This window comes from Pelecanus crispus, chromosome 26 (assembly GCF_030463565.1).
Source record: "Pelecanus crispus isolate bPelCri1 chromosome 26, bPelCri1.pri, whole genome shotgun sequence".
Classification (NCBI taxonomy): Eukaryota; Metazoa; Chordata; class Aves; order Pelecaniformes; family Pelecanidae; genus Pelecanus; species Pelecanus crispus.
Window position 1 is genome coordinate 2,032,208 of NC_134668.1, and position 17,499 is coordinate 2,049,706.

Sequence of the window (17,499 nt, forward strand, 5' to 3'; positions counted from 1 at the left end):
CTCTGAGAGGCCTCGCATTTTACTTGTACGGAAAATTGCATCACGGAGCACTGCTGTGAGCACTGACCATTTGTTTATTACTCTAAAACGCATTAACTCCTCTCCCGTTGCTTTACAGCACCAGAGGCTATTTATAGATTACAAACAGCTTCACGAACTTTACATAACAGCACCCCCAGAAACAGCGAGATACCACGGGCGGTGAGGAGCCCCAGGTGGGACCCCGGTTCCGTGAGGGCCCTGCCGCCCCCGGGAGCTGGCCACCCCAGCCCAACACGGGTTCCACCGGCACCTCCAGCATCGCACACGACGCTCTTACAGGAAACACCGGGCGACTGCGAGAGGAACTCACCCCCGAAGTGCTGCTCCCCGTGGAAGGCAGCGCTCCACGGCAGCCACCATTGGGGTTACCTCCCGCAGGCCGCCTGGCCTGTATCGTGATCTCTTTTCAGAAGAGCATCCATCACGAACACAGAAAAATAAACGCTCTATGCAAGAGTATTTCCAGGCCCCCTCCCTCCAAAACAGGACTGCCAGCCATCACCTGTGAGAAAACCACTGATGTAATGCTTTCTCCCCTTTTTGCCCCTAAAGATACCGGGAGGAAGGGGCAATTGGGCTCCTAGAACACCCTCCTTCCTCACAATTAAATCTTCCCCAGTGTGAAATGAGGACATACGGGTCATGGGTTCCCAGTGGGGGTGGAATGCTGCAGTGTTACGAGGACCAGGTTACATGCCTACACACAGCAGAAACACAACCAGCGCCCCACAAACCGACCCCACCTGTCCAAGTCCTCAAGGATCTCATGCCGATCCCCAGCAACACGGCACGTGTGGAAAGCCAGCGGTGGATGAACCTACCACACCTGGGATCCCCCTCCAAAATTCAGCTCAGGCCCCTTACAGAAGACTAGCTCCAGCTGTGCTGGCCCTCACGCGCAGCCTTTCTGCTCACACACGCTCCCCTTCCCGTCAGACTTGTAGACTTTACCTCGGATCATCTGCAGCTACTGCCATGGAGCATCTCTTCCAGCTTCCCCACCCCCACATCAGCTGGGCATAATTTGCACCAGAAAGGAGGGGGGGAGGGGAAGAAGACACCCAGATTTTTAATAGAAAAAGCTTGTGAACGTGCAATTCCCCCTCCCTCTCACCCCCTCCGGAAGGAAAAAATAAAATAAATCTGCCCTCACCATTCCCCCAAAATCTGTGTGGCAGAAGGAAGCCTGAGCGCAAACCATGATGCCAACATCTGGGTCAGGCTGGAACCTCAAAGCTGCCCCTGTCCTCCAAGTTCTCCCCCTCCCCGGGCAGCAGAAGGGGGGTGGGGGGATGTAGCAGCTCTGCAGCTAGGGCTGAGGGGGGAAGGGATACCGAGAACTCCAATCACCCCTCCTCTCTCCCTCCCCACAACGCAGACAAAGAGCACAGCCCCCAATTTAGGGCCCTGCGAGAAGGGCCCCGCGGGCTCCCCGCGCTGCGGGGGGGATGCAGAAGGCGGCCCCAGCGGAGCTCCCGCTGCTGGGTGGGCGCAGGGGGCCACTGCCCCCCCCCAGCCCCGGCCCCCCAGCCCCGGCCTCCCAGCCGGGGGACGGCTGACCCGGGGCCGCAGGGCCGGCACCCACGGGGCCTCAGGCCGCAGCGGGACGAGGGTGGGTGGCCCTTCCCCCGGCTAGGGCAGGGGCTGCCCCGGGAGCCCCAGGGATCCCGGCTGCTGCTGGGGCGTGGAGGGCGGTGCTGGGTGGGGAGAGAAGCGGGGCACCCGGCACCCCCTCCCCGAGCGAACGGGCATCCCCCGGGCGAGCTCTCCTCCGAAGGGTGGAGGGGGCAAGGCTCCGGGCACCCCCTCCCTGCAGCCGCCGCCGCCGAAGGAGCGGATTTGGGGCAGGGGCTACCCCGGGCTCCCGCCTGCACCAGAGATCGCCCCCCGTGCGAGCCAAGAGCTGCCGGAAAATCGCTCTGCGGCAAAGCCCCCGCCGGGGGGGGGGGGAGGGCAGGGAGAGAGTGTGAGCTGCCGGGGGGGAGGGGGGGGGGCATGAATTTGAGGGGGGGAAAAAAAAAAAATCCGGGGGAGCAAAGGCTGAGAGACCCCGGGCGCCCCCCGCGGGGTCCCGGCGCCGGGGCTGCAACTTACTGTGGCCGCTGCACTAGCGCGTCTCCCGCAAGGCGTTGCTGGACTGCGGAGGTGGGGGAGCTGCAGGAGGAACTGCGGTTGTCGCCATCTTGGTGCGCTGCCGGCGCTGCCCCCCCCGCGCGGCGCGGCCGGCCCTGCCCAGCCGCTGCCTGCCGGCAGAGGGCTTAGGGAGCGTGGCAAAACTCCCGCCGCCCGCACGGCGCGGGGAACCCCCCGCCCGGCCCCGGGGAGCCGGGACACCCCGGCGGCAGCCCGCTGCCCCGGAGAGGAGCCGCCTTCCCCGAGCGCCGGCGGAGCCCAGCCCTGCCCGGGGAGGGGGGCGAGGCGGCCCCGGCGCTCCCCGCCCGCAGCGCTGCCGCCGGCTTCAGGGCGCAGCTCGAGGCCGGGTTAAGCTGAGCTTTTGCTCGGGGGCTGCCCGGCCGGTACCGGTGCCACGGAGCGCGGACACGGCTCCCGGCATCCGCCCCCGCCGCCATCATCCCAAGGAGCGGGAACCGTCGCGGTTCCAGCAGAAAAAAACCCCGGTGCTGGAGGAGCTCAGCGCGCCCGAGCAGCCGGCGGCCGTGCAGACAGCCCGGGCACGAATGCGGCTCAAGAACAGCGATTTCTGACCATGGGAGCCAAACTTCGTGTTTGGCCAGTATTCCACCCCAGCCTCATTTGGTACCCGCGCAGAGCAGACCTCAGAAATAAGTGCAAAAGTCCCGCGACAAACACGCGCAGAGCGCGCTGTGACAGATGTCCTCAACAGAGCCAAAGGGACACTTTGTCAGCCAAACGCTTTTCTTCTTTTTTCTTTCTTTTTTTACAGCTTCAGGATAAGCTAAAACTTCAAATGGCCACGCGCGTCGCACATTGCATCACCAAGAGCAACTCCCTGACCTCATCCCTGGACTACCTGGGAACAGTGAGATTTTACAAAGGAAATGAAAAAGTGCCAAAATGACATTTCCATCACGTACGCAGTGATGCTCTCGGTCCGGTAGATCCAGGCACCGCATGGGCTCCTTCCTTCTGCCTGCGCCCGGGGCGATCGGCTCTCCCCTCACAGGCCCTTCCTCAGCACCGGGCAGGTTTCCCGGGGAGCTGCGGAGCGCCTCAATGCCCAGCAGCTCGCTGAAGAGCTGGAAGCCTACTACGGAATGCTGTCCTCAGCTACAGCCCCGTCACACACGCAGATCTCTGGTTTTTCCAGTAAAATAGTGAATAAGAGAGTGCTAATAATTGACCCAAGTTACCTTTCCTCAGCTGAGAGACAACCCGTCCTCCTTTATACATAGAATTTGCGCCTATAATGTTACGCCTATAATTTATGACTGCAATTTTAGGATCAATTTTTAACGTAGTTCTTGTTCTCAATAAGACTGTGCCTGTGTTGCTGAACGAACAACCTGAAACACAGGAAAACAGTATTAGGTTGCTGGTTTAGAAAAGAAAAAGAATCCACCTGGCACAAACGTCCTCTTCACAGAATTTTTAAATCTTTGTCCTCTGAGCAGAGCTGGAGTTGTGTGCTGAGCAGACAAGGTAGCAGGACACAGCGCTGTGTGGAGAACTCGTTTATCTTGCTTTAGAAATTACAGAGGAACTAAATCTGCCCTCACTTTACATCGCTGACTTTTATGGGACTACCCTACTGTAACGCAAGGGCAGACGCAACCTAAAAAAAGTAGGTATCTCAAGCCATAACTAATCAAAAGCACTTACACATGTGTTAAGGTGCTCCAGAAAGCTACAGATTCTGAGAAATTTTCAGTCCAAACTGGACCTTCCATAGCTTGGTTCTCACTAAGGCTTAAATTTCCAGCAGATGTGGCATAGGTGCAAATAAAAACACTGAACTATAGGAAGAAATCCACTGATAACAAACTCCTGAGAAACAGGATAGCATCTCCCAAATATAGAGAGTTTAAGTGTCCAAACATGAGAGTTAAGTCACATAACGTAAGAAAAAAAGCCCCTTCTCTACATAGCTAACGGTGCCAGCAGCTTGAAGCAGAGTGCTGCAGCCGGGCAAGCCAAGCCCAGCCCTGGATGGAACTGCAGGAGCACCCCCCGGCTTCCAACTAGGGCACCCACAGAGCTGCTGGGAACCGTGGGCACACGGGTCCCTTTGGGGCGGGCCACGCACCAGAAATACTTCAAGGACATTCCAGGGCCCCAAGGGCGTTATTACAGTTTGTGTAAGATATCTTTAAGCAAGGCACTTAAAGAAATAAATAGGTCAATGCCCTCAGAGGTTGAACAGTGATAACAAAAAAAAGAGTTCCTAATTGACCTAAGCGATCCTGGCACAGGCTAGGAGAGACTCTGTCGACAAGGGGCACGAAGTTCAGCATAATCACTGTACAGAGTTGTACTTCCACAGACTGCCCCATCCACCCTTCGGAACAGCCGGCAGGACCGTCCAGTCCCCTATCCCGATCCGGGTCGAAAGATAATCCTCAGGAAACGCGCATACTCACAGTTTGAATGTATTTCCAAAATCATGCTGCCTTGTAAAGCAGATAAATATTACAACTCCAGCTAATGGGCTTTGCTTGCCTGTAATCAGAAGAGTAAAGCTAATAAAACCCATAAAACCCCTCCTTGGGTTAAAAGAGGACAGAACTACCCAGAACTTAGGCAACAGAACTAAGAAAATTCTGTAATTCTCAATCTGAACAATAACTACCTGGCACTGTGCTGTCTCTTTAAGGAGCACACAGCTGCTCAGTGGAAAAAAAAAAAAAAAAAAAAAAATTGCTTCATAAGGATACTGCCTTTTCCTTATTTCATCATTACAGCCCTCACTTCTCCCTTCACCTTCTGCGTAGTGACCTCTGAATTGCCTCGTCCGTTCCCAGGCTTTGTGGACAGGGACATGTCATACACACGCCTCTGCACAGCACGCAGGGTGTCTGCTGTAATAACAGCCAGGTGACCGTGCATCTTTGCTGGAACGGACACCGCGCAAGCTGGCTGAAGCTAACCGAAGTTCAGAGCTGGAATGGCTATGTAATGTAAACAGGTTGTTACATGTGGGTGGCCAGAGAGATTGCTGTGGACTTCTCCTGTACCGCGGGTGCAATCCTTTTGTTACACAAGCGCACGAGGTTCTTAAGCAAGCTCTGCGTCTGTGAGATGAGCTAGCACCTAAACCCGCGAGCTGCTGGGAGAGGCGAGAGGTACGGTGAGCGTGCACCGCACACCCTGTCGCAGCCGCTCGGGAGCCGGTCAGAGGTGCGATGATACAGCAGCCACAAAACTGAAGAGCAGAACACTCATGGGCTTTGGGGCGGCTGTTTCTCCCGGATCACAGGCTCAAAGCAGGCAGGACGCGAGCTCTCAGGCTCAATCCAGTTAAACGCTTACGTACAGGCGACGCATTCGAAACAGCTTGGACATTAACAAGCAGGTACAGCCCTGCACGCCCGCTGGCTGAGGCCCGGCTGCCGGGCTGGGCCAGCTCCCCCCGCCCCGGCCCGGTGTTCCCACTCCCAGCGGCTCTGCACACCCACAAGCGCTGCCGCTATAAGAGGGCACTTGGCGCGCGGCCAGACAGACGGGACGGACAGACATACACATCCGGGTCGGGGCCGGCCCTGGCAGCAGCGGGCAGGGTGTGCGTGCCCCCGAGCATGCTGCTCGCCTCCTGCCTGCAGCGATGCCTCCAGCTGCTCCTCCTGCCCATCCACGTACTCGCCTGCCTGGGCTTATGGGACTCCTTCTATAAGAAAGTCTTTCCATATATCATGGCCAAGGTGGCACCCATCTACAACCGTAAGGTCTACAAGCAGAAACAAGAGCTGTTCAGCAACTTAAGAAAATTTGCAGGTCCTTCGGGCCAGCTCACGTTGCTGGAAATCAGCACGGGCACCGGCACCAATTTCCAGTTCTACCCACCAGGCTGCCAGCTGATGTGCACCGACCCTAGTCCCAATTTCAGAAAGTTCCTCCTCAAGAGCCTCTCGGAGAACCAGCACCTTAAGCTTGAACATTTGGTGTTGCTTCTGGCGAGGAACTGCATCAAATACCGGACGGCACCGTGGACGTGGTGGTGTGCACCTTAGTGCTGTGCTCCGTGACCAACGTCAAGAAAGTCCTGACGGAGGTTTTGCGAGTGCTCAGGCTGGTAAGCTGCGGCAGCGCGAGGGAGATTGGGATGCCGATCTGTGTCGTGATAAGCCAAGTTGTACGTACTGACCTACATTTAGGATAAATGCAATCGCCTGCACCAGGCCAAGAAAGAGTTTAAAACCAACCATCGTACCCACTTATCCACTGAAGTAATTTTCTTTTGCGCTGCTTCACCTGCAGGTGAAGGAACCAGCTCAGCCTGCTTCTCCTCTCCCTCCTCGGCACGACTGGTGTGCCGCACGCATGCGCAAGGTCCGGAGTACCTGCAAGGCGGTGCCGATTGCCCGGCCAAGGCAGAGACACAGCTACTCAATCCGAGCAGCCTGGCTCCTGCACTTGCAGCTGGGCAACCTGCAAAAACTCCAAGGGCAAAGCTGTTTCAGAAAGAAAAAGAAGAAAATGCAACCCCCCCCCCCCCCCCCCCCCCCCCAAAACAACCCAGGAGGTGCTGGGAGCTAGGAGGAGGAGGAGCAGAGCTGTACTGGATAAGGAGAGTTACCGCAGCACAAGGGTGGACTAAGGGGAGGGAAGCAGGAAGGGATGTGCATTGTAAAACGGGTAAATTATCCCAACAATTTCAGTTCATAGTCGCCATGTGTACTCTCTAGCGATTCTCTCTCTTATCTTTAAAACTTAGCCACCTAAGCAGGTATTTTCATTTTAATCTAAGGTGACACTTGTAAAATGCCACATTCACATATTGCTTGTCCAGGCTTTTTTCTCCAGTTAGAATAACTGGGGAAGAGTTTAAATTAAACTTAACACAAATCCTGTCCACACAGGTGAGCTCAATCTGTGTAACTGGCCAGAGCCTCCATGTGTAAATGAGACTTTGGCCCTGCATGTGCCTGAAAACCTAATTAATTCCTGAAGGCAATCTTGTGCACTCCTACAAAGAAAAACTAGGGAAGAGGGAATAAGGTCATACCGAGCACGCTCCACTAAGAAGAGGAAGGAAATATCAGCTCTGAACCCCTGACTTCTCTGTTTGGCTCCACTGAACAAATTTTACAGGAAAGGTTTGCTTACAATAGCAGATTTGCTTTTTATCTGTTATTTATAAACACGAAAACATTGACCAGACATGGTCAAAGACACAATTAAACATTGGTAGGATTCACAAGACTGACAATGACAAAACTAATACACTGACCGTAGCTTGGGGCACTAGATTTCTGCTTGCAAAAGCTCTTTCACATGTTTATAAACATAAAATAAACTCTTTTCCTTGCTGGTATGCAGGGTAAGCAAATTGTTTGTTCACATTTCTCAGATGAGAAAAACTGAAACACAAGGAAGTTAAAGCGGTTTGTCCGAGATCATCCAAGGCAGAGACAAAACCCCGGTGGCAGCAGTTCCTGCCATCAGACCGTACTGCCTCTTGCACAACCCTAAGTTGCACCTATCCGTAAACGTGTAGTCGAGCAGCAATAACCACTATCTTCAACGAAAACGGAATGGGAGACACTTTTAGGGACTTCACAGTTCAAACCAAACATGACTCTAGCATGCATAACATCTAGGAAAGGAGGGTGGTTTTCAGCGAGGTGATAAAAGGCAGCATGGTTACCAATATACAAAAGATAAAATTCTGTGTACAGAGGTGAACAGCCCTAAGTCCTTCAAAGTTTTTTTTATGGCACTGTTTTCCAGGGTGGAGCTTTCTACTTCTTGGAGCACGTGGCTGCAGATCGTTCCAGTTGGACCTACTTTTGGCAAAAGGTCTGTGACCCAGTCTGGAAGTATTTCGGAGATGGGTGTTCCTTGAGCAGAGAGACAGAGAAGGAGCTGGAGAAAACTAATTTCTCGGAACTGAATTTGAGGCGCATTCATGTCGCACCTTACTGGATTCCTACTAGTCCTCATATCATTGGGTATGCAGTAAAATAAATGACCGTGAGCACTGCGGGACACAGGCCCTCCCTTCAGTACTCCTTTCGTGCTTTATAGAAGGTTTTTCACCCTTACAGTCAGCCCATACACAGCAGCTGGCTACGCAGAATAACAGTACGGAAAACTTCCTGGGAATCCACAGCCCATTCAAACTGGGAATCACATTCTTCCATTTGTTAGATAGGCTTTCTGGATGGAGCTCTGAAATAGAGCTGCTGCACAGGCACCAGGCAAACTGGACAGAAGGCTAGACGCCACGTTTCAGTCCGATACAGAATAAAGGAGGAGTCAGCACCAGAGAGCTGAGAAGGGGGAGAGGGAAGAAAGGGAACAGAAGATACATGCAAGCAAGTACAGAGGGCTAACGTTTTTCTAAGGGCAGAGAATAATGCCCAACCTCTAACGTTTCCGATACAGGACACATGCATAATAGATACGGCATCAGTACGAGCATTTTCATTTCACTCTTCCCATTATGAATATACTTACGAGCAGGCATTTGCTTGCCCGTGCCAGTACAGTCCTCCCGGACAGGACTTTTGTTTATTCAGGGAAGTGCTCATTACAGCACCAGTTCACTAGGCATGGTTCTCACTGGCCATCAGATGCTAATGTTATCAGCGCAGGTTTAACCTGAAACAGCCACCTACAAAGCAAAAAACGGAACTTCTCTTTACGCTGGGAGAAAATTGGCATTTGTTAAGTCAGATGGCAGAAATCTCATCTCCGCTGTAAAATGCTGTTACTAGATCAGCCATGTCCTTAGAGCCCTTTTGTCATGCTCTACTAACATGTTTCACCTCTGCTTAAACTCTTCATTTTCTACTCTCCCTCCAAATTAGATCGCGCCGTAAAGAAGTCTCTTTTAAAAGCCAGGAGTTGCATTAGCAATGTTGCCCAGTTAAACTCCCCTAGGACACCAAGAGAAGGTGCTGCTCTCTTGACCACTCTTTAACTTTTTCTATCATTTCCTGCAGTATAGCAGCAAGGAGTTAAAACCTGGTGCAGATTATAAGAAACAATGCATTAATGTCTCTGTTTTGTGCTCCATACACATCCAGCTAGTCTACACAGCAAGTAATTCCCATTGTTCAAATTTGTTTCTCTAATGTAGTTGCCACAAGGTGGAGGTACAAAGGTATGGCAACAGAGTTCGTTAATAAAGCAGTCTAGTAACGATGCCGCCGTATGCTGGATTTTCTATTTGCTTTATTACCACTAGAGGGAGGAGGTAACTCATCGGACGACGGGACTACCTATCGCTCAATAGGAAAACAGAATTCTCCAGTGCAATTCACAACAGAACTGCCTTTATTAGGGACCTGAAGTCCTCCTTTCCCTATAGTAGGCTCACCTGGAGTGGGACAACTAAATGCTAGTGGCTAATCTACATTGCTACCAAGTCCTTCAAGAAAGCACTGCCGACTGCAAAGTTGAAGCTTTACAGAACACATCTAGCATAGAATGGACCATTAGTTGTTGACTCAAGCTGATAAGGTTAATAAACCATGTCATATACTGTGTGCAGTGATTACTGAGTTGATAGATTGTTTTCTCTCCGTTCCATGGTTCCCATCAAAGGTCTGAAAGATAATGAAGAGAAGCAAGGTCATTCACTGGAAAGGAGCCCATATCGCATACCAAAGTATTTCAGGTGTCCACAAAGTGGAAGGACTGCAAACTGCTGTTGCAGAGAGAGCACAGAGCAAGTAGCTGATTAGCTCATCCAGCTACTTACAATGGGGTGGTAAATTAACTCTTAAACAAACACGTTCTAAATGAAACATTAATCAAACTCCTAACGAAACGCCAACAGCAAATCCAGAGTTCAGATGAATTTCCTTCAGCTCACTAAAGACAACATACGGTTGCTTTAAGAGATACCAACTGTAACCTGAAACTGCCGAACGCCAAATTAGGGCATCTCATGACATTTTGCCAGTGGTTACACACAAAGTTGTACTGCCCAGTTTATCCCAGTTACGTAACCGGGCTGGCAGCTCCTCTTCCCCCAGAGCTGGGACCGCAACTGTTCAGCACGCAGTCCTCTTTCTCTTCCTTGCCTGTGACCGGACTTTAAAATCAGCTTTAGAGAAAAGTCTAGCAGATCAATCCAAGGAGCTGAATATACTTCAAGAGGAACACGGCAAGTACGTGAATGCAGCTCGGTCTGAACTTCAAAGGCTCTAATTCACAGAAGAACTAGTTTTGCTGAGTACAGATCCTCTGCCCCACACTCGAAATGACAGAGGCCAGCGTCCTCTTCTTCCGTGCCTGCCTCGCGCTGCTCGCCATGCCCATCTACCTGCTATCGTTCCTGGGCATATGGGAGCCTTTCTGTAAGAAGATATTTTTTCCTTACTTCTTAGAGAAGCTTTCTGCAGTTCACGAGAGGAAAGCAAAGAAGCAGAAACAGGAGCTGTTTCGTAATCTACCTGACTTCGCGAGCCCCTCAGGAGAACTGAAACTGCTGGAGCTCGGGACCGGCTGCGGTGCTAACTTCCAGTTCTACCCACCAGGCTGCAAAGTTACGTGCACGGACATAAACACCAACTTCCAGCAAGCCCTTTTGAGAAGCATGAACAAGAACCAGCACGTCCACTACGAGCGTTTCCTAGTAGCGGCAGGAGAAGACCTGCACCAGGTGCCCAGCGGTTCCGTGGATGCTGTCATCTGCACCTTGGTCCTCTGCTCTGTGCACAGTGTGAATGGCACCCTGAAGGAGGTACTGCGAGTGCTCAGACCAGTGAGTATCTGACTAAAAAGTTTTGTAATTACCTTTATGATCTATTCCAGAGGCACTGCACCAAAAGAAATGAAAAAAAAGAAAAAAGAAAAAAAAGGAAAAAAAAGTTGGGTTTGAGCTTACAAACCAGACCCAGTTTATTTCCCTAGTTAAATCAGATTTACGACGACTCTGCACTGCTAAATGGTGCAAAGCAGTAGCAACATGCTGGACAGTCTGCCCTATTCTTAAAAGTAAAACCCTACAAGTAACACAGTCTGGTAACTGGAACTGCCAGTAATTTTATAAGCAATTACAGCGTATCATTTAAAGCAGAACCGGTTCCTGTGGTGTTGTGTCTCTCCCAACACACACCAGATTTTCTTTGGGTGGGAAGCTCTCTGATCAAGGCTGAAAGTCTGCATTTTAAATTAACAGCTTTAGCTTCTTAGAAGTAGGGCTGATCTACCTGTATGACTAAAACAGTCTAATTAAATGCCTTCATTGCCTGTAGTATACTAATGAAGCTAAAGATTAAAAAAAAGCTGTTTTGTTGGGGTATTTTTGCAATAGACTTCCAGCCTTTAAAATGGCATTTTCGAGACAGTCCTCTGGGTTGTCAAAAACTGATGAGTTTGAGTAGGATTTATACATTTGTCTTAGTTTCCTTCAAAAAATTGACATGCTAGCAACTGTAATTGAAACAAAAAGACAACAAACTATTGCTATAATAAAAGAGGGATCAACTAAGTAAATCCTTCATCCTTTTTGAACAGGCGTTTTGAAACTCCGCACGTTTCCTGCTTACATTAATTCCAACTGACACCACAAAAGCAAAAAGCGGGCAGGGAAGGGGTGGGAGAATACCGATGAGCAAGCAAGCTGCGCAGGCACTGGCCTGTATTTGGGAGGAGGTGGGATGGAGGGAGAAGTTCGGCGTAACCCCAGCACCTGCTGCAGCTCTCTCTGTTTTTCCCAGGGAGGTGCTTTCTATTTCGTAGAGCACGTGGCTGCCGATCGTTCCAGCTGGATGTATTTTTGGCAGCAGATCTTCTACCCGACTTGGAAACTCATCTTTGCTGGATGCTGCCTAACGAGAGAGATATGGAAGAATCTCGAACAGGCCAACTTCTCGGAGCTGAAGTTACAACACATAAGCGTCGCGCTGCCCTGGATGCCCATTCAGCCTCACATCATCGGGTACGCTGTGAAGTAACTCACGCCGCCCGCCGCCGCCTCCCCCGTCCCCACAGAAACTCCTTGACATAACCAACACGAACAACACGGCACAGGCTAATCCAGACATCCGAATCTAGGTAACACGGTGAAGGACTTTCATTAAGTTCAAGCATCAAATAAGAAGAGAGGGGCAGTTTTCGAAACACCACTGAAGCGCTGGCGCTGCTGACCGTGCCTCCCCAGAGCCCGGCGCAGCCATTGTGGATCCCAGGAGGAGGCTGCAAGAGAATGCAAAACAGCCCAGAAGGCAAAAAAAAAAAAAAAAAAAAGTATTAACTCAAGGGAACTTCTGCCTACGTCTGGTTAATTCTGGGAGGGGATTCCCTCAGGTGTTCCCCACGCTGGGAAGCAGCCAGGGCTCGGTGAGCTGCCTGCGCCGGTGCTGGGCTCGACCCGCTCCCCTCTCCCCAGGCGCTGCCGCAGCTGTTCGTGTTCATGTTCATGTTCATGTTCACGGAACAAGCAGTCAGATGCGAACGCTTAACACCTAACTTTAGCTCAGGCGCAAGTACTTATTTACAAAAGGCGGGGGGGAGCAGGCACACTCCAGCCTCCCCACAGTAACACTTACCGACGCCTCTCTGGCACTTGGCTGGCTGCCCGCCCCGCGCGGTAACCGGGTCCGACGCTGCTCGCCAGCAGAGCATTAAACACTCGTGTTTAACGTTACGCGCTCGGGAAGTTTCTCTGCGCGGTGCCGCGGCTCGGTCCGGAGCCGCCGCCGCCTCAGCGGCCGTTGGCGGCGCCCCCGCGCGCCGCGCCCGCCCCGCCGCCATTTTGTGCCCGTCGAGGGAGGATGCGGCGGGGCCGGCCCGGCGGCGGCCTGCGGCTGCTGCTGCTCCTGGCCAGCTCCCTGCCCGCCGTGGTGGCCCCGCGGGCTTCCGCTGAGGGTACCGTGGCTGCACCGGAGGGGCGGGTGTGGGAAGGGCCGTGGCGGGCAGTTTAAGGGCTTGAGAGGGCAGGCGGGGAGGGGGCGAAGCGGGGTGGGCTGCGGTGGCCCCATGGCTCCCCACACACACACGAACAAGCTTCATCTAGGCCTGAATCGGGTGAATTCATAAAGCAGCAGCGAGTGGAACGCGCTTACCCTCAATGCGCACGATAAATCCATACATAAGAAATACATATGTAACCAGATGAAATACACACAGTTCATGTAACCTAAGAAAACAGCCCCGGCATCTCCAGAAGCTGGGCTCCGGCTGCAAACATCAAAAATCCCACAGCAAGTAACACTGTAGGTTAAAAAGAAAAAAGAAAAACCAAAAAGAAACCCCCAAAAAACTCCCAAAACCAAACCCCCAGGTGCTGCCAGTGCACCAAAAGCTGTTTTCCAGTTTGAACGCTGTAACGGCCTCTTCTGTTTTGCAGAGTGCGGACAACGGCCGCTCTTAGACAGCATCTTAGGATCCCGGATCGTAGGTGGGCACGCCGCTCAAACTGGAGCGTGGCCGTGGACAGTTAGCCTCCAGATTCACCAAGCTGGTGTACAGTTTGCACACATTTGTGGTGGAGTTTTAATTAATGAGAATTCAGTACTTACCGCCGGCCACTGCGTTACAGGAAGGGAGTACGTATTCCTGCTAATACTTCTTTTTATTAAGTACGAGGAGGGCGTAGTAGATCAGCAAAGCATCACCTGTGGTATCTCTAACCAAAAGGGAAATCAAGGGGACATACACAGACCGAGCTCTCACAGTGCAGACCCATGTGCAGCCCAAACGATGCAGCTCCTGCTTACTGATACGGCCCGTCGGAGGGGCCGGTCGTGGCACCAAGGACCAACGTCCCCTTTGTCACCTTTCCTGTAATGGTCGCGTGTGGTGACGGCCGCCAGCCCAGCATAGAATGCAAATGTACATCTTTGTAAGTCAACATCGAGAAGTCTTGGATACACACTTCTGGCTTGGCCCAGAACAACCTTTGTTATTCTGAACAAAGGGTCGTTTGCTTTTGATCTAGGTGATGGTTTTGTTAGGTTGGGGGCTTTTTTTTTCATGGAGCTCTAATTTTTCTGATTAATAGATTTTTCTAAACTAGTAAAGCTCACTGCAAAAAGACAATGTTGCAATATTTAGATTAGAAACATTACAATTTTTAAGCTTTAACACTGTTTCCATTTTTTCCTGTATAACGGACCCAACAATTTGGCACTTACCTACTTTTTTTTTTGACAATATGGTAAAAAACACTCCTTTGAACAGGCCTCTTAATTGTACCTACAGCAATTCTGCTGCATTTCAGCTATTTGATCACTGTTGTCTTTTCTGTGGTTGCAAAATCTGCACACTAGTTCAGGCGAGTTCATATCGACTGTGTTGCCATAACCATGAGCTGAGGGAAACTGAACTGTAATAATCTCTGAATTGAGATTAAGACTGCTTCTTTTCTGCAAAATAAATCCATGTGTTTATCTTTTTCAAAAGAGTATCTCCTGGGTGGCCTCTGCCAAGATGGGGTGGGAAGCAAAATCTAAGTATCAGCTTTAGGCATAAATAACCAGCGTTAGGCAAACCGAGTGCTCAAAACAGACAAAATGGTATTTAGCCAAGTATGTTCCAGAAAATATTTCCTACAGAATTTTCAATGTATATTCCTAAAGGCACATAAGCCAACAGTAAAACAATTGGTTAAAACAATGCCATCAAAATTACTTTAACATAATTGTAAAAAATACATGAACTCTCTCTTAGGGGCCCGTATTCCTGGAGAGTTGTTTTGGGCGTGCATAACCTTTGGAAACATGGCGAACACACAGCAAAAAGAAATATTAGAAGCATCACTGTGCACCCAGAGTTCAAGAGAGAAACATTTGAAAATGACATTGCATTACTTGAACTCGATGCCGCAGTACGCTACAGTGACTACATTCAGCCTATCTGCCTGCCTCCTGCACACCTCTACCCATACACTGACAATGAAACAGAATGCTTTATTACTGGCTGGGGACATACAGCAGAAAAAGGTAAAAATTTGCTTGCGTTGTTGATCAAGTTTTAAGCTACATAACTAATACTGGGTTCCAGTCCCCCAAGCTCACCCAGAGAGAGCTGAATTTGTTCAGGTTATAGTCTCATCACGCAACGTCATTAAATCCTTCCACAATTGAGTATCTGCTTTGACTATTTTTTCCGTTGAAAGCAGACTAGATCTACAGATGTAACCATCTGTAGCATAAGCTTTCTAGCCTTTCTTCCAAGTATAACACGAAAAAAGGAATATAAACTAGCCTGACGTTCAGATTCATGGTCCAGCTACTCAATGCTGTCTGCTAGAAATAGCTTTTTTATTGAAAAACAACAATTCTGATGCCGTGCATTGTGAACTTAGGGTCCCCATGTATTTTACAAATGGCTGCATTCCCTCAAATTCTCTCTTTAATCACAATGAGCACAAATTTGGCATGATGTCAGTTGGTGGTGTGCACCTTTCTTGTGTGGATATTTCAAAGACAGCCGGGGATCGTACAAGCTTGTTAGCTGCTAAGTCACCTCTGACATTCTGAGCAAGGCTAGTGAGCAGCATTGTTATCATTGATGTTTCTTCAGAATAAGAATTGCAAAAACTACATCAAATCCAAGTCTGCAAATCCTTAACCCACTGAAGTTTAACTCCATTAGAGGTAGGCACAATCTGTATTACGTACATGTCTAAACAGGTACAGAAATATGCCCAAGCTAGCTAAACGGGAAAAAAGGAGCACAGTAAGAATTGCTACACACAACAGCATATTTTACCTTTCTATGCTGTCTTCCATTAAAGGTAAAACTTCGGCTGTGTTAAAAGAAGCACAAGTGGAAATCATTCCTTCTAGCGTCTGTAACAGTTCTGATGCGTATGGAGGCCTGGTTAACAACAACATGATTTGTGCTGGCTCTCGATCGGGAGGCACCGACACCTGTCAGGTAAGAAAGAACATTGTGCCTGACCTGCCACTACGGAAGCCACCAAGCCAGAGTCCCAGGGGCGTCACGATGACCAGCACTTGTAGCATAATTAATTAAAATGGCAGAAATACTAAACAGAAAACATGTCAAACTGCAAAAGCAGCGTCATAAATAGAAAGAGAGGCGAGATGGTGATTCCAAAGAAAAAACGCATCTCAGAAACACACAAAGAATTCAGTGATACTCGGAAGAAGACAAGAATAGGTTAAAGTGAAAGGAGAAAAACAGCAAACACATTTGTATTTTGTATTTATACACCACTTGCCACAAAGATGTCAGTAAGTGATAGGACATTACCCAAACATACGTATGGATACACACACATGTATCACTGTATATCTGCAGTCTGTGTGAAGCACACGAGCATCTTCCCTGTTCTTAGCTTTTGAAAGAGAGTAGCAGCGTTGGAAAGTGATACGGTTCAGTGATGTGGCGAGATTTTTATTTAAATGCTGAGCAATCAGCACCTCTTCCTCAGAAAAGACAGTTTTCAGGTCAGAAACACTAGTATGCAAAAGCTGGGGCACCAGTTGTGATACAGAGACATTAATAATTAAAAACCGTAACATATTCATAAGTACTTTGATCCACTTCTTGCTTTCCTCAGCAGTTTTCCTTTAAGTAGGTGATAGGGCAAAGATTCAGGTTGTGTAGTCACTACCGTGTGCTTGGTACTTACACGCTGTGCGGACAACATACTCTCCTATTAACTTACGAGTGAGAAAGTTTAGGGAGACAAGCCTTAACCTGAAAAGGTGCAGAAAGAAAAACAACAGAACTTTAGCTAAAGACACTGAAACTAATGCAAGTGTGGTATTCTAGTCAAGGTAGCATCACCCAGCACCACCGAATTTTATCTTGTCTGTGTACTACTATCCATGTATTACTGTCATTATTATTGTCCAGTTAGCTTATTAAAAAAAGTTTAAAGAAAAAAGTGGATGCATTACTGACTTCATTCTACATTGACTCCTGGAAGGGGACATACGTTACTAGTTTTTCATATAATTTATTTATAGGGAGACAGCGGTGGACCTTTAGCGTGCTATTACCCTAGTACCAACAAATACTATCTCATAGGGATTGCTAGTTTTGGAGTTGGCTGTGGCCAAGCAAAATTTCCTGGGATCTACGTCCGTCTGTCTCAATACAGAAGATGGATAAAATCTGAACTTCTGTTGAGCAGCAAGGCTGTGAATCCCGTGAGTGTTACACTTACCATCTTTCTGACCGTGATACCTACAGCACTTGCGTAGACTTTCTAAAGGGACAAACCGTTGCGTCATCATCGTAGAGGTCTGGTCTGCCTGTTACAACTTTGAAAAGAGCTAACTCCTCTTTCAGAATAAATCTAAGAGCCAAAGGACACACACTTATTTTTTAGAAGTCGTGTTTGCAACTGTGTTATCTTTTTTGTTTTCTGCCTTTGATATCCATACT

At 49.6% G+C, this 17,499-nt stretch overlaps 3 protein-coding genes across 3 annotated transcripts; all 3 read left to right on the forward strand.

Annotated features, from left to right (window-relative positions):
• Positions 1 to 5,756: 5,756 nt before the first annotated feature.
• Positions 5,757 to 8,145, forward strand: LOC104026892 (thiol S-methyltransferase TMT1A-like). The gene is given in 3 exon segments (XM_009480356.2): positions 5,757 to 6,111; positions 6,114 to 6,250; positions 7,909 to 8,145. Coding segments are annotated over 3 exon segments (729 nt in total).
• Positions 8,146 to 10,390: 2,245 nt separating this feature from the next.
• Positions 10,391 to 12,089, forward strand: LOC104024148 (thiol S-methyltransferase TMT1A). The gene is made up of 2 exons (XM_009480355.1): positions 10,391 to 10,894; positions 11,853 to 12,089. The coding sequence occupies exons 1-2, from the start codon at positions 10,391 to 10,393 to the stop codon at positions 12,087 to 12,089; spliced, it is 741 nt and encodes a 246-aa protein (XP_009478630.1).
• An 819-nt stretch (positions 12,090 to 12,908) lies between these two features.
• TMPRSS12 (transmembrane serine protease 12) lies at positions 12,909 to 17,315 on the forward strand. Its single transcript, XM_075724892.1, has 5 exons — positions 12,909 to 13,002; positions 13,484 to 13,682; positions 14,806 to 15,077; positions 15,875 to 16,017; positions 17,079 to 17,315. The coding sequence occupies exons 1-5, from the start codon at positions 12,909 to 12,911 to the stop codon at positions 17,313 to 17,315; spliced, it is 945 nt and encodes a 314-aa protein (XP_075581007.1).
• Positions 17,316 to 17,499: the final 184 nt, after the last annotated feature.

What these genes read in the sequence shown, in the direction of transcription:
- TMPRSS12 (XM_075724892.1), top strand. Translation starts at nt 12,909, where the DNA reads ATGCGGCGGGGCCGGCCCGGCGGCGGCCTGCGGCTGCTGCTGCTCCTG. An exon ending in CACTGCGTTACAGGAAGGGA is followed by an intron (nt 13,683 to 14,805) that starts GTACGTATTCCT and finishes ACTCTCTCTTAG; the next exon opens with GGGCCCGTATTCCTGGAGAG. An exon ending in GGGACATACAGCAGAAAAAG is followed by an intron (nt 15,078 to 15,874) that starts GTAAAAATTTGC and finishes CTTCCATTAAAG; the next exon opens with GTAAAACTTCGGCTGTGTTA.
- LOC104024148 (XM_009480355.1), top strand. Translation starts at nt 10,391, where the DNA reads ATGACAGAGGCCAGCGTCCTCTTCTTCCGTGCCTGCCTCGCGCTGCTC. An exon ending in TACTGCGAGTGCTCAGACCA is followed by an intron (nt 10,895 to 11,852) that starts GTGAGTATCTGA and finishes TGTTTTTCCCAG; the next exon opens with GGAGGTGCTTTCTATTTCGT.